Source organism: Carassius auratus, unplaced genomic scaffold, assembly GCF_003368295.1.
Source record: "Carassius auratus strain Wakin unplaced genomic scaffold, ASM336829v1 scaf_tig00027223, whole genome shotgun sequence".
NCBI classification, from domain to species: Eukaryota; Metazoa; Chordata; class Actinopteri; order Cypriniformes; family Cyprinidae; genus Carassius; species Carassius auratus.
This window is the reverse complement of record NW_020525574.1, coordinates 296,623-311,272: the sequence shown is the minus strand read 5'-3', so window position 1 is coordinate 311,272 and position 14,650 is coordinate 296,623. Positions and strand designations below refer to the sequence as shown.

The 14,650-nt window shown below is 37.2% G+C and overlaps 1 protein-coding gene across 1 annotated transcript; it reads right to left on the bottom strand.

The window, feature by feature from the left end:
* Positions 1–4,979: 4,979 nt before the first annotated feature.
* On the bottom strand, positions 4,980–14,116 carry LOC113079139 (coagulation factor XIII A chain-like). Its single transcript, XM_026251345.1, is given in 16 exon segments — positions 4,980–5,341; positions 5,567–5,703; positions 5,829–5,989; positions 6,082–6,357; positions 6,445–6,598; positions 7,226–7,314; positions 7,399–7,502; positions 7,907–8,045; positions 8,118–8,295; positions 9,069–9,134; positions 9,136–9,177; positions 9,666–9,784; positions 9,888–10,136; positions 11,139–11,327; positions 12,162–12,388; positions 14,046–14,116. Coding segments are annotated over 15 exon segments (2,235 nt in total). The 5' UTR covers positions 12,352–12,388; positions 14,046–14,116; the 3' UTR covers positions 4,980–5,199.
* Positions 14,117–14,650: the final 534 nt, after the last annotated feature.

The window sequence follows — 14,650 nt, the reverse complement described above, 5'->3', positions numbered from 1 at the left end:
TTCTCAGGAGAGATAGTTTGTTCATATTTTCATGCAATGTTGATTGTCCAGTTTTGCTAACAGAAAATTCCTTGTCACGGTAACTGTAGCAATAACTGTCAATGAGGTTATTTATTTAACTTTTTTTCTGGTTCCTGGACAAATTATTATTATTATTGTTTTAAATCACCACATTATCAAAGCCTTTACATTTCAACAATATGCAATTCTTTGTTCAGACAACTGTTTGCACAACGTTTGGGGTAATTTTGTTGGTTTGACAAGAGTTTTTTGCGTGGTTTCAAGAACATAGCCTTTTTCAGTATTTGAGACTCAAAAGATGTCATAAACCGGAAAACATACAGGTGTATTTTTTATTTTATTAACAGTGAACTTAATTACATATTTACATATCAGCAATGGTGCCCCTCATGGATGTGTGCTCTCCCCACTGCTCTTCTCAAATGAATGCACTGCAAAAGACCCCTGTCAAGCTCCTGAAGTTTGCGGATGACACTACCATCATCGGCCTCATACACAATGGAGAAGAGTCTTTAGAGCAGATTATAGAGCCGTGTAATGTTATAATTCATATGTATGTCTGCACCATCATGTATAATTGCACTGAATTTTCTTCTGCACTGGAAGCTCCTGTCAACAAGACAAATACCTTGCGTGTACTTGGCAATAAACATATTTCTGACTTCTAACTTCTTATTTTCACCCTACAGTGTACAAATGTGCAAACATTCTATGATTTAATGATATATAAAGCTTATTTCAGCTGTAGTAGAGGGATGCCACTTAACTCTGCAAATGAAGCATGACTGTTATTTATCATTAACATATTTATTTATTTATTATTTATTTGTTGTTTATTTGAATAGGGACAGATACAAAATTAAACATAGATTATTACATAAAGAACAATCTGATGCATGTATCACAGTGTTTATAGCCATGGCTAATTCCCAACACCTGTCCCTAGAAGAGCTTTTAACAGTCAAGATAATGAAGAAAGAAAAATTAAAAAATAAAAATAAAAATTACAGCGAATTCAATGAAATGTCCAGAAACCAGTTAGCACCAATAAAGATAAATAAACACATTCACTCGAACTCACACAGATGCACACCTCACATACACCCAGCTACACATCTCATATCACACTGCTGCTGCTCTATGAACCAGGTTTTTGTTAGTTTTTTAAAGGTGGACAGTTTAGTTAATATTTGTAGGAAGGCAGTTCCACAAATTGGCTCCTTTCACAGAAAAAACATTTTGGGCAAAAGATGTTTGGTCGATAGTTACTAACGTCTGTGGTATTCCCGGACTTAAAGATGGGTTTAACCAGTGCCTTTTTCCACGCATCTGGAAATATTCCAGTTTTAATCGAGACATTTATCAGTCCCTTCAGAAAAACGCGGATTATTTTTGTGATTGTTGCGGGCAAATATCCTTGATTTTGCCTTACTGTAATGAGTCATTTCTTATGACTTCCTATGATAAGCAAGCATACTAAATCACAGAATATTTAAGTTCTCATTCTGTTTTATTTCAGACCTTAGGCCTCATTAACACATGGCTCAAACTTACAAAACATTGAGTCAAACAAGTTCTCTAGCTTTACAAAAGGAATATTCAACAACTTCTGTAAAAATGAATACAAATAAAATATACACACAAATATACAAATGCTGTTTTACAGGAATTGCAAAGTGAAATATCTTACTGCAACATAAATTATTTTACATACTACTAATATACTTACAACTGTAAGGTTTTGGTACTATTCTGTAACAAAAAAGTACAATCTTACAACTGTAGAGGTGCATCAACTTCTGAATGAAACTACAACAGTCCACTGTGAAAATGAAAACTAACTGCGTAGCCTCTAACACTGGCCTATCATAAGCCATCCTCATCCTCATCCCTCTGTCAAAATTATTTGCCCCCACTGTCATGTAACACACTGGGTAACTGCTTCGTGCGGTCTTTTGCGCTTATTTTTGTTTTGAGAATGATTTGCGTCCTTCACCCTGGTTTCACTGCGGGCTTCACAGATGATGTTCACGTCGCGCAATTACGTCACTTCATAAGGTTCCCATTGGGAAATAATGGCGATTTACTTGTGTGAAATAAACGCAACATTTTTCAACTTTCTGCTAAGATATATGTGACTTTTTTTGCAACGAAAATTATTATTATTATTATGAAATCATGCTACCTCCGCATATTTTGCTTCCTGAAATCGGCAATTTATGCGGCGAAAGTGCGGCGAATTTGAAAAAAGCGACCCCCGCATAAATATGCGGCCCTTGGCTGATTATGCATTAAATCACGCGATCGCATAATCGCGTTTTTCTGGAGGGACTGATTTATAATGTAGGTCAAAGGTTGAATGATAATTTGAGAATATTTTTTGAGGAAAGTTGTGTCTAGTTGTCTTTGGATAAATTAGTATTCAGGTCTGAAATAGCTTTCAGTACCACTGCCTGATCCACTTCTCTAATTTTAAAGGAATTCTCATTTGCTGATGGCAATATGTTTAAGTTGACACTATTGAGCAATCTTATTCGATTATAAATTTGCACTGCAGTTCATTTTAAATATTTGCATTGGGTTTGTCAGTCATGTACCTTGAATAGGTTTCTCAAAATAATAATAAATTCCATGTTAACATCACATGACTGATTGTACAGTTTATATAGTGAAAAACAGTGTCCTTCGTCTTACATTGTCAGCCAACAATAAGTCATAACTGAAACTTTTGCATTCTGAGGTGCCCAAACCAGTGCCTCTAGCATATCAACATTGTGAACACAGACGATGTTATCAGAAAGGTTGACATTCTCAGAAAACGATAGAAGTTTGTTGTCAATAGTTGCTGTCATGGTATTCTTCATAAAAAGATTTCTGTTGTCACTGTTAGTATATTGACAAACCTAAAGCCAGAGGGATTCAGGAATCACAACAACATGGCGTGTAAAATATCACCACCAACTAATCCCAGGACGAACGCTGAAAAAAAAAATAACACTGCTTCCCATACTTGGCCACTTGTCATGTAACTTTCAGTTTCACTACAGTTAAATGTGTAAAGCTAGAATGAAGATGATCTGATCTACAGTAATATGAAAAATAATAGATTAATATTAATGAACAGTAGTGATGTCACCTTGAAATCTGTAACATCTGACCAGCCAGAGTTCAGAGTGGAGCTTCTGAATCAAATGAACATGCAAAAAAAAATATATATTAAACCTACATACTGTCTGGTCCCCGTCGACTTTCCAGAGTCAAGTCAGGTCCCCGTCGACTTTCCAGAGTCAAGTCAGGTCACCACTAACACCCAAGAGTCAAGGGAAACAACAGTTACACTTCATGAGTCTAGTCAGATCACCGTTGACCATCCAGAGTCAGGTCAAGTCTCCGCTGATCGTCCAGAGTCAGGTCAAGTCACCATTAGCACCCATGAGTCAAGTAAAACCACAGTTAAACTTCATGAGTCAAAACAAGTCACAGTTGATCTTCAGGAGCCAAGTCAAGTCACAGTTGATCTTCAGGAGCCAAGTCAAGTCACAGTTGATCTTTAGGAACCAAGTCAAGTCACAGTTGATCCTCATGAGCACAGTCAAGTCACCAACGATCTTCATGAGCACAGTCAAGTGCACTCCACTCAGGACCATTCCACCCATTAACCACCAGATGTCACCATATCACTTGGACACTAGCACCTCTCATCTGTTGGACCACACCCAATCTACATCCCATAAGCGTCTGCATCACTATCACCTTGCCACACCTGCACCTCATTCATCAGCTAATCTCCTTGCCACACCTGCACCTCATTTACACACAGATATAAGCAGCACTCACACACAGCCACATTGTGAAGTCTTGTTTAGCCTGATGTTTCTGAGCTTTTTTTTCTTGTGTTTGTTCCTGCTGTACCTGGCCTTTGGATTGTTTTACTGACTCTGATTCTCTGCTGCCTGCCCCGACATTCTGCTCGTTTCTGTTATTGATCCTGGTTATACCTGATGCCGTTAGTGATTATTGCCTGTCTAACCATTCTTCTCAAAAGATCTGCATATGGATCTGAACCTCTCTGGCTCATCGTTAAACATACTAAGCATGAACTTAATGTCAGTATTTTAGACTTTGCACAAAATACAAAAAGTTTTTTTTTAAAGGTAAGTGGTTGCACTCATTTAAATTTAGTTAACTAATGTTCAGCATTATTGTAATGTAGCTCAAATAAATTGTTTGCAACCACTTAATTTTTTTAGCATAATTCTTTTTTTAGTGTAACAAAAGTAGAACATTGTCAAACCTACTCTTTACAGGTGAGAAAAGAAGCTTGAAAGTGATGAGTTTGGTCTTCCATCTCTGTCCTCTGATCCTGATCACATAAAGTTGCTAAGTTTTCCAAAAAGTGACTGAATTTTTTGACATATAAGGAAAAAGACTATGATTTCAGGAAAATGCTTAGAGATGCTATCGTTGTTGGGTTGATGGAAGTGCAAATGAATATCCATTAAATTCAAAGAAATATTTTATCCCTGTAATAACATAATAACAAGAACCCTGTTCATAATTGGCACAATAACATTGTGGATTAAAATATAGCAATACAAAAAACCACAGAAGCTACTGAAAATTAAAATTACTTGCATTTTTTAAAACCCTCACCAATAATAAAGCTGTATACAGTAGTGGGCGGAGCTTGAGCTACCCAAACATTGAAACATTTACCAGTTGAGCCATTTGATTCAAGAGTGTCTTCAATCTGCTCAAATCATGTTATTCCAGCAAATGGGCCATGAAACACTTCTGACAGAAGTGAATCTTTTATTGCCAAAACTCAAACGCAAACCCAAAGTTAAACTATTGTCAAAACAATTGTATTTTGTCGCTCTTTCTTTGCTTTCATCTTTTAAAATACGTACAACACTTGTTATGCAATTTTCGCTACAAAAACCACATCCACACCCACCCATTAAACATTTTGTTGATTATTTAATATATGACAAAGAATCATTACATGCATGAAAACATGGATAGGGTAAAGTATAAACTGTAATTATTTTTGACAAATCAGTATAATGCACTGGTTACATGCTTCAGTATGTTTATAGAGTACATGCTGTTTATGTAGTATTTCTCTTTGGTCAAAGACTCCAGCGGTCTGTTTCTCAGCTTTATTCTCTGAGATGTTTATTGCTGGATGGTGAGCTCAGTCTCTCCATACACCTGTCTGAGAGCAGCGCAGTCCAGACTGGCTATCAGTTTAGTAGAGACGGCCTGTCGGGGACTGAACGTCTCCGTCCACGTTATAGAGGTGCCAGGAGCGATCAGACTGGAAAACACATCACACATGCATCAGAAATCATGCAGAACAGATTTACATGCATGCATTTGACAGATGCTTTTATCCAATGCAACTGCATTCAAAATAATTGGTGAATCTCACCAAAAAAGCACGTTCATATCACATTTAACTCTTAAATAGTAATATTAGTAGTAGTACAGAAATGTTACATATATTTTATACTGTCGAACATTTTAGTCTGACAGTGTTCACCTGTACTGCTTGCGTTTGAGGGCCATAATCCCAGGACCCTCCATACGCAGATCCACGTTCTCCAGACTGAACTTAAACTGGTTGGTGAACTCAACAGACACGTACATTTCCTCACTCACTCTTGGAGAGCCAGTCACCTGCAGAGAGATGTCACAAACACTACCAGAAGAGGGCAGCACACTCATTTACATTCAACTGGCAGACACTTAATAAAAGCAACTTTCAGTCCACCAACTAAATGAGAGGTACAGTAAAGTCTGACCTTCACAATGAGTTTGGGGTTGTGCATTGTGATGACTTTCATGGCTGTAATGATCTGGCCCGTCTCTTTAATCTTCCCTGTAGCGATGAAGTGGATGTTTGCCTGTTCCACCAGTTTATGCATGTAGTCCTCGCCTTTCACCAACACCTTCTCGTCCACACCTATCATCACCAGCAGGGGGAGCATTTAATGCATGAATATAGGATGCAGCAACATCATATTTTACTCTCTCTCTCCTACATCACTGACTCACTCTGCAGTGGCTCCAGTTTGACTTTGGGAGTTTTAAACACCACCTCTGCGCTCGGGACTCCGGTATAATACACCACAGTCCCAGTGATGTAGACGTCAGCAGTGCGGCGGTGATCGCTGTTGTTCTTAAACTGCAGTGTCACGTCAAAATTGTCTCCCACACGGACATCTAGATTGGGGATCTCCACCTCCACATCGGCCTGAGGAAGAGAGGCTTTCTCTCGCTGACAGCCGAACTCCTCGGCCTTCTCCAGCACACGCCGCTCCTCTGGGCTCCCTGAGTAAATAACAGTTTCAGATGAAAACAGATCCTGGTTGTGTGATATTTCTGTTACATTTTATGTCCAACAGCAACTTCTCTCACCTTCAGGGAACTTGTATTGATCAGTGATGTCTCGACGTCCATCGTGCAGCACGGCTTTGGTCAGCACCATGCGGCCCACGTGAGTTTGATTCACCTTCACTACTTCCAGAGTGCCGTCTTTTTGTCTACGATAAAAAATCACGTCACTGTTCACCTGTAGAAATAAAAATAATAAGCGAGATGTACAGACATGTATTTATCTCTGAAATTAGAAACTGAAAAAAATAGATTTACACAGATTTTGTCATATTTGAGTCTTTAATCCTCAGAGACTCAATGCACTGTTAAACGAATGCAAGAAATGTAGTCAACATCTGAATGTTTTCTGTTACTCTATCTATACTTTCTAAACTTTCTAAACAATCACAGCACAATTAGACAGATTTGTTTGGAGTGAATTTGGGATTTTGGGTTGCAATGATGAGTTTTCAAGGTTGCAATCCTATATTCTTTGACTTTCTAAATTTCTCTGACATTTGGATGTGTTCTGGATCTCTAAGCTTTCCTCTGCTACTTTCTGAAGTTTTATCTCACTGATGCGTCACCTGAAAAAGCATATGTTAATGTTAGAGTATATTTTGGCACTCATTTGTTTCATTGGGCCACACTGAAAATCATTTGAAGGATTTGTTTCTTTAGTTTTACTGATTGGGCCTTGAATAAAATAATGCAAAAAATAACTACTTTTGCTTGTCTGCATTATTCAGAAAAAAAGTATTTTTTTCTATACTTTTTTCTAATGTTTCTATCATATAAAAAAAAAAAAAAAAGATTTTTTTACCTCAGCAAACACAAAAGGGGCATCAAATGGGTAGCAGATCTGGCCGTGTTTTACAGCAGCTACTGATGCAGGTCCACACCTGAACATACCTGACAGAAGACCAGCCCCATTAACACCAGATAACAACAAAGATACTGTGTGTGTGTGTGTGTGTGTGTGTGTGTGTGTCCTACCATCACTCGTCTCCTGAGGAGTAGCATCCACAACCTGCCATCCTCCGAAACCAGGAGGCAGATCAGACCTTGCCATGAAGCACTCGTTCCAGCAATGATAATTCCTACAGATGAAGATAGAGCAAGTCATCCTCAATGGAAGCTTGTTCCAGCAACAGAATAATAATTAAGACAAGATAATTATGACCTTCTGTCTCACAATTGTGACCACAATTGTTTTATATATACATAAAGGCAGAATTGTGGGATATAAAATTAGAACCGTGAGACATAATAATATAAACATACATAAATTGTGAAAAATATATAATTGTGATATAAGGAGTCGAAATTTCAAAGAAATTTGAATCGTGAAATACAAACTCAGAATAGCGTTTAGTTATTTGTTTATTTATTTCCCATGGCAGAAACAAGATTCTGTAATCCACTGCATAAAAATCAGCTCTTTAAAAAAATTTACAATTTACATCACGACCTCATGTTTCTGATTCCATAAAACATCACAAACCAGATGGAGTCCTTGGTGCGGTTCCGGTCCAGTTTTCCGTTTTCGTCCAGGACGATGTCCATCTTCAGGTTTCCGTCATTGTCGTGAGCAGAGAAGAAGTTTGTCACGACCCTGGCGGGGATCCCGAGACATCGCAAGACTGTGGGGAAGGAGAAGTCAAATCAGATTTGGATCCTGTTGATGAATGTGAATGCCCTGTCCTGCTTCTCACAGGTGTTGAAGACAGCAGCGTAGACCCAGCACTGGGCGTAGCAGACGGGTGTTCCCCTGCTGCCGGCGTAGTCCAGGAGGATCTCCACGCTGCCGGTCCAGGACGTCGGCGGGACACCGTATGTGTAATCACCACTCCAGTTCCCCACCAACACGCCGTCGTCATCACGTGAGTTCAGCTGTTTGGAAACAGGGCAGAGGTGAAGTCAACAGGTTTATGAAAGCTGAAAAAGATGTGGTTTCAATAATAGCACACATCCTATAACATCATGTGAAATTTTTTTATAAGCTGTGTGTTTTTAGTATTAAACACTTCAACTTTGTGCACAAATAACATGATATTCAAAAGTTATATTAAAAAAAAAAAAATATATATATATATATATATATATATATATATATATATATATATATATATATATATATATATATATTTTTTTTTTTTTTTTTTTTTTTTTCTAACCATAAAATTCTAAAGTACACACATTTAGACAACAGACAAAGACAAAGCTGGGGTGCAGTCAGACTGTTTAAAGTTTTTAAAAGAAACATTATAACAATTTAAAATAACAGTTTTCTATGTGAATATTTTTTTAAATATAATTTATTCCTGTGATGCAAAACATTAATCTAGTCTTCAGTGTCACATGATCTTCAGAAATCATTCTAATATACTGATTTGCTGCTCGAGAAACATTCCTCAATGAATGGAATCTTCTAAAGAACAGAATTAATTTTAAATAGAAATATTTTAAAATAACAGTAACATTATAAAACAGTTTTAACCCTCACTTTTGATTAATTTATCATTGAACAATCTAAAATTGTTCATTGCTATAAAAGTGTGACAACATTTTTAGTCCCAGTCTGGCACAGTGAAGCACAGTTCCTCATAACACGGTAAAAAATTAAAATAAAAATAGTTCTGGAAATAGTTATCGTAGTTTCTCACCATGGCTGAAGCGACACGGGTCACTTTAATGACATCCCCACGGTTGGACAGCGGCATATCTGCTTTTATCCATAATGAACAGACAGGCATCCAGGACACCAAACTCAAACTAAAAAAAAAAAAAAAAAAAAAGCAATTTGCAATATTTTTCTATTAGTAAATATTTTATTATAGACTTTTAGCTCTAATTATTACGGATGCACTATATACATTTTTTTTTTTAGTTTATCAGTATATAGGTCAGTATTTTACCATTTTAACAACTTTGCATGCTAATTTTTCCTTTTTTACATTTAGATTACCATTGACATTATTATTCTTTAATTTATTATAAATCATTAATTAATCCACAACATTTTTTTACCAATGTTTTTGAGTGAACGCTGCCAAAATGATCCACAAATAATGTGTTTTTGTTTTGTTTTTAACTCAAAAAAATTGGTGCATACTAACTGAAAAAAAGAAGAAGAAGAAGAAGAAGAAAAATCAAGTTGACAAAATAACTGAATCAAAGATTTGGTGATAATGCAGTATAATGTGAGATTTACAAGCAATTTCTAAACGGCTGGTGATTTTTGTGATGTAAGTTCCTCACACCTGTCCGTAGTTCCATGCACGTTCAGACACATCGTCATACGCTCCATGATAGATGATGCCCAGCTCATTCATAACACACTCTTCACGCTCCTCCTCATCATCCAGGAACACAGGATCAGCTTTCAAAACACATCACAATTTAAAGAGATATGCTGAGAATGCGTATGTTAAGATAGTGTATATATTGTGATAGCTTCTCCTAGAAAGGAAGGAACGTCAGACCTGGTGACCACGGGTTGAAGAGGATGTAGATGTCTGATTTCGGGTCCCTCCTGGTCCTGCGAATACCGTAGGGGGTCACCACACCGATGAATAGCATGTATTTTCCTACAATGCACTCTGGTGAGGTTGTGATGCCCATTGTGACGACATTGTCATTGGTCTCTACGATCCGGCCTCTCCAAACACTCTGACGCTCCTCAGTGGGGAAAACGGGAATGTAGGTGCCCTTGCTGTACTGAGGACTCGGCCCTAGTGCACAACAACAACAACACCTGATCACAAGGCAAGGTTTAGCATTAACAGATCATGATTGTAGGTTGGTATGATGCCTCTTCTGCTCTCCAGTGCTGCATTTATTTGCTGAAAAACACAGCAATGTTGTGAAATATTGATACAGTTTAAAATAATTGTTTTCTATTTGAATATATTTCAAAATATAATTTATTACTGTGATCAAAGCTACATTTTCAGCATCATTCCTCCAGTCTTAAGTGTCACATGATGCTTCCGAAATCATTCTGATATACTGATTTGCAGCATTATGTGTTGTAATATTTTTTGTGGAAATCATGACTTATTTGTTTTTCAACATTCGTTGATGAACAGAAGTTTCAGAAGAACAGAAACCTTCAGAAGCATTGTACATGTCACTTTTTTATCAACTTAATGCATCTTTGAATAAATAAATAAAAAATGGTTATCATACTGACCCCACACAGTCTGTTCTGTAGGATTACTCACATGGTGTGTATTTGTCCGTTTGTAAACTCTTTTTCCAGTAAAAAGCACCTTACACAACTTTAGATCCTTAAGATCGCGTGCTCAGTTTCCTTAAATATCAGTGCCCAGATGTGCATGTGCATTCACAGCTGGATGTGGTAAATATTATCAGGAAAATGAGAAGTGCACTAAAGGGAAGTGTGCCAACGAGAAGGGAAAGTGATGATGGCAGAATAAATGGCATCTCTTGTGAAATTTAAGTGTCGAATACATGCTGAAGATGCACACTGAATTACATTTATTGCTGTGCTGGACAGTTTTTCTCCTTAAATACATTTTAAGTATTGCAAAAAGTGGGAAACTGATAATTTTAAAAAAAGGAACATGCGGTGAAAAAAAATGGTGTGTGGTATGCCTCTAAAACATCGAAAGACATTTGGTTTATCAATTTGAGTGACGTGTACTAGATTTAAACTCATAAATGATTCACTTTGAAACTCACATTGAAGCTCACCTGAACAAGAGACTCACCTATGACAAACTCAACCGCAAACTTGTCTTGGGCCGGTTTGTAGGGTCGATCGAAGGTGATCTTGATCTGAAACTCCTGAGCGCGCCGCACGATGAGGAGTTCGCTGGAGTACAGGTGCGTGTGGTGCGCTTGTTTATTCATCTCATGAGGTCCCTTGAGAACATTCACATCCCAGATATCAAGAAACTCTGAGGGTCAGAAACATGACTGTCAATGCATCAGAGGCTCGGCTGTAAATCAACCTGTTTACAATCAATAATCAACAGGAACAGCCCTCTCACACAGGATGCATCTCATCCCTTTATCTCTGGGGGTTTGAAGGGGACAGGATTCACGAAAGTCAAGTTACAGTTTCCTGCAATAAATGTTATCACTGGGACAAGAGCTCTGTGTTCTCTGGTGGAGACAGTTAATATGGAGGAAATGGTCTTGAGAGATCAGGAAGCTTGTACCAGCTTTTTGACTAGATAAGACCAAGTTAGCAAATTATTCAGTAAATAAAACCACTCCTTTAACTGTTGCAAACCCTAAACATATGGGTCTCTCACAGGAATCGGCACCGATTAACTATATATACTGTATTAGAAGTTAAGCTTCTATTACAATATTCTCTTTTTTTAAGTTTACACTCACATATACATATGTTCATTGATTTGGGATAAACTGAGATCAGTTTTAAACAGATAAAAGGCTATAAATAATATGCTGTATTGCAATAAAGTTACGGCAAAAATATTCAACTTCAAAACATTTTTGAATATATATATATTTTTAATTACATAATTACATTTTATAAATCACACAAAGGCACAGCAAATATTAAAGATACTTCCAAAATGTATTCTATATAAATACTATGACAAGATTGAAAAAGAAAATAGCACTTTATGGTTAGTAACTAAACATTTCTATTGCCATTTTGCAAGGCTGTAAATATTTAGTAATGATGGCTAATACTTAAGAAAAAAATCATCTTCCACATGAAATAAAAAGGTAAAATGTGCACATTTTCTCTGTCTCACCCTTAAGCGGTGGTGGTCCTCGGGGCAGTAACATGAAGGGCTCGAACTCCTCCACTTTCCCCTCCTGTTGATTGGAGCTGACTTTGGCTCCTGCGGAGCGCCCGCGGTGGGACACTTGTTTGGGGCGTGGGGCGGCCGGTGGGGCAGCAGGGGTCGGGGTCGGGGTCTCTCGAGCCTCTTGATCAGCCATGACAGGTACTGGTGCGGTGACCACTTAAACTGCAGCGCTTCAGAAACAACACAGACATCATGATGCACACAACACATTCTGTACAGTCTATCATCATAAAGAGTATTATTTTGTTTACACATGCCTGCATTTTTATAAACTGGCTGCTACACAGGAATCTGTTTTGCATTAAGGATGTAGTATTGAAGTTTTATTGCAGGATTTTGTCTTCTGTTAATTTATTGCCATATGGAGATTCCGATGTGGAAACATCAGCTATTCTGTCCTGGTCATTCTTCAGAGCTTTGTCTTTTCTTTATGGTCAAATCCATAAAATTGTGATTTATTAAACTATTAAAATTGCTGAAATTACTAATTAAAAAAATACATAAATAAATAAAACCAGAATGACTGTGTGTGTGTGTGTGTGTGTGTGTGTGTATCTGTGAACACAAACATGTGGGAAAAGTGTGGGTTTTTAAACAACACCTCTTTGGATATCTCAGTACTCCAGGAGCGGATCAAATTAAAATCCAGGCTAAATGTCCATCCAATAGCATTTCCTGGCATTTAAATGTGGAAAACGTATTTTTATGATAGGCTGCACAATGTCTGCTTTTACGCTGGCAAAATGTTTCACCGCAGACACACACAAACACCTGTGTGATGGATTACATAAAGGGCGTCTCCTTGAATGAGGTGTGAAGTTTGAGGAGATGTTTGGCCCACCGGAGCAGTGAGTAACTTCAGGAACACAGTGAGGTCTCTGTTCACATTTAAAAACACTGCTGATCTCACTTTTCCACACTTAACCACTGGCGAACCAGATGGATTTAAAAAAAAAAAAAAAAAGTCTATTAAGATTTAGTTTTCTGTGTTTACCGCATCGATATAAAACAGATGGTGGCACATATTAAAATAGTTACGTTTTGCAAACTACACAGAAAATTGGCTCTGCATGTAAACACTTACAGAATTAGTTCAACAAACATGCATCTGCAAACTCAAATTTGCACTTAAAACTAAATACACCAGTCACTTAATATAACTGCAACAATCAAACAGTTATACATTATCTTTACAAAAAAAATAACATGTCCTTTGCAATTATCAGATCCCCCTTTACACATTTTTGGTGAAGAGCATATATTTTATACACATGAACATACAACTATCACAAAATGTAAGTTTAAGGTAAGTGGATAATTGCAAATATAGGCTACATTTTTTTTTTTTTTTTAATATCTGAAAGATTTTCTTCACAAGGAAATTAATACTTCTATTTGACAAGTGTGCATTAAATTGATCCAAAGACATCTTTAACATTACAAAAGACGTCTATTTCAAATAAAAATTAATAAAATGTATAACGGTTTTCACCAAAACATGAATGTTTTCAACATTGATAAATATAATAAATGTTTCTTGAGCAGTAAATCAGCATATTAGAAGGATTACTGATGGATCGTGTGACACTGAAGACTGGAAGAATGATGCTGAAAATCCAGCTTCGCATCACAAGAATAAATATAATTTTGATATATCTTCAAATAGAGAACAGTTATTTTAAATTGCAATAATATTTCACAATATTTCTGTATTTTTTATCAAATAAATGCTGCCTTGGTGAGCACTTAAAACTTTTAAACAATAGTTGAGAATTTCCATCTTCCAGTATGAACTGTATATTATTGAACATGTTAAGATGCACTAACCTGGTTTATTTTGAGATAGAAAGGTGGCCCTGGTGTGCAGACACTGGATCCTGGAGTCTGGGAGAACGTCAGGACAGTTTCTGCCTTCATTTATACATAGGGCTGGAATAACACTGTGTATGTGAGAGCAGCATCACACGGGGGTGTGTCTATGCAGATTAGCTCTATAAAAGCACAGGGTGTGCATGTGTGATATTAGAGTGGAAGTGCAAACTACCGCGTTTGTATGGCTTGTGGTGAACAGAAATGTAACCGAATAAAGACACAAGTGTGGAATGTGTCATGTCCTTCTCTTCCCCCTGGCCAGAGCAGATTTAAAGGCATAGTTCACCCCAAAATGCCTCACCCTCAGACCTGTAAATGAGTTTGTTCCTTACTCAGAACAGATTTGGAGAATTGTAGCATTATATCACTTGCTCATCAATAGATGCTCTGCAGTGAATGGGTGCCGTCAGAATGAGAGTCCAAACAGAAATCACAATAATCCACACCACTCCAGTCCATCAGTCAACATCTTGTGAAGACAAAAGCTGGATCTCTGTATGAAATAAATCCTTCAATTAGATGTTTTAACTTTAAACCTTTGCTTCTGGCCTAAATCTGAG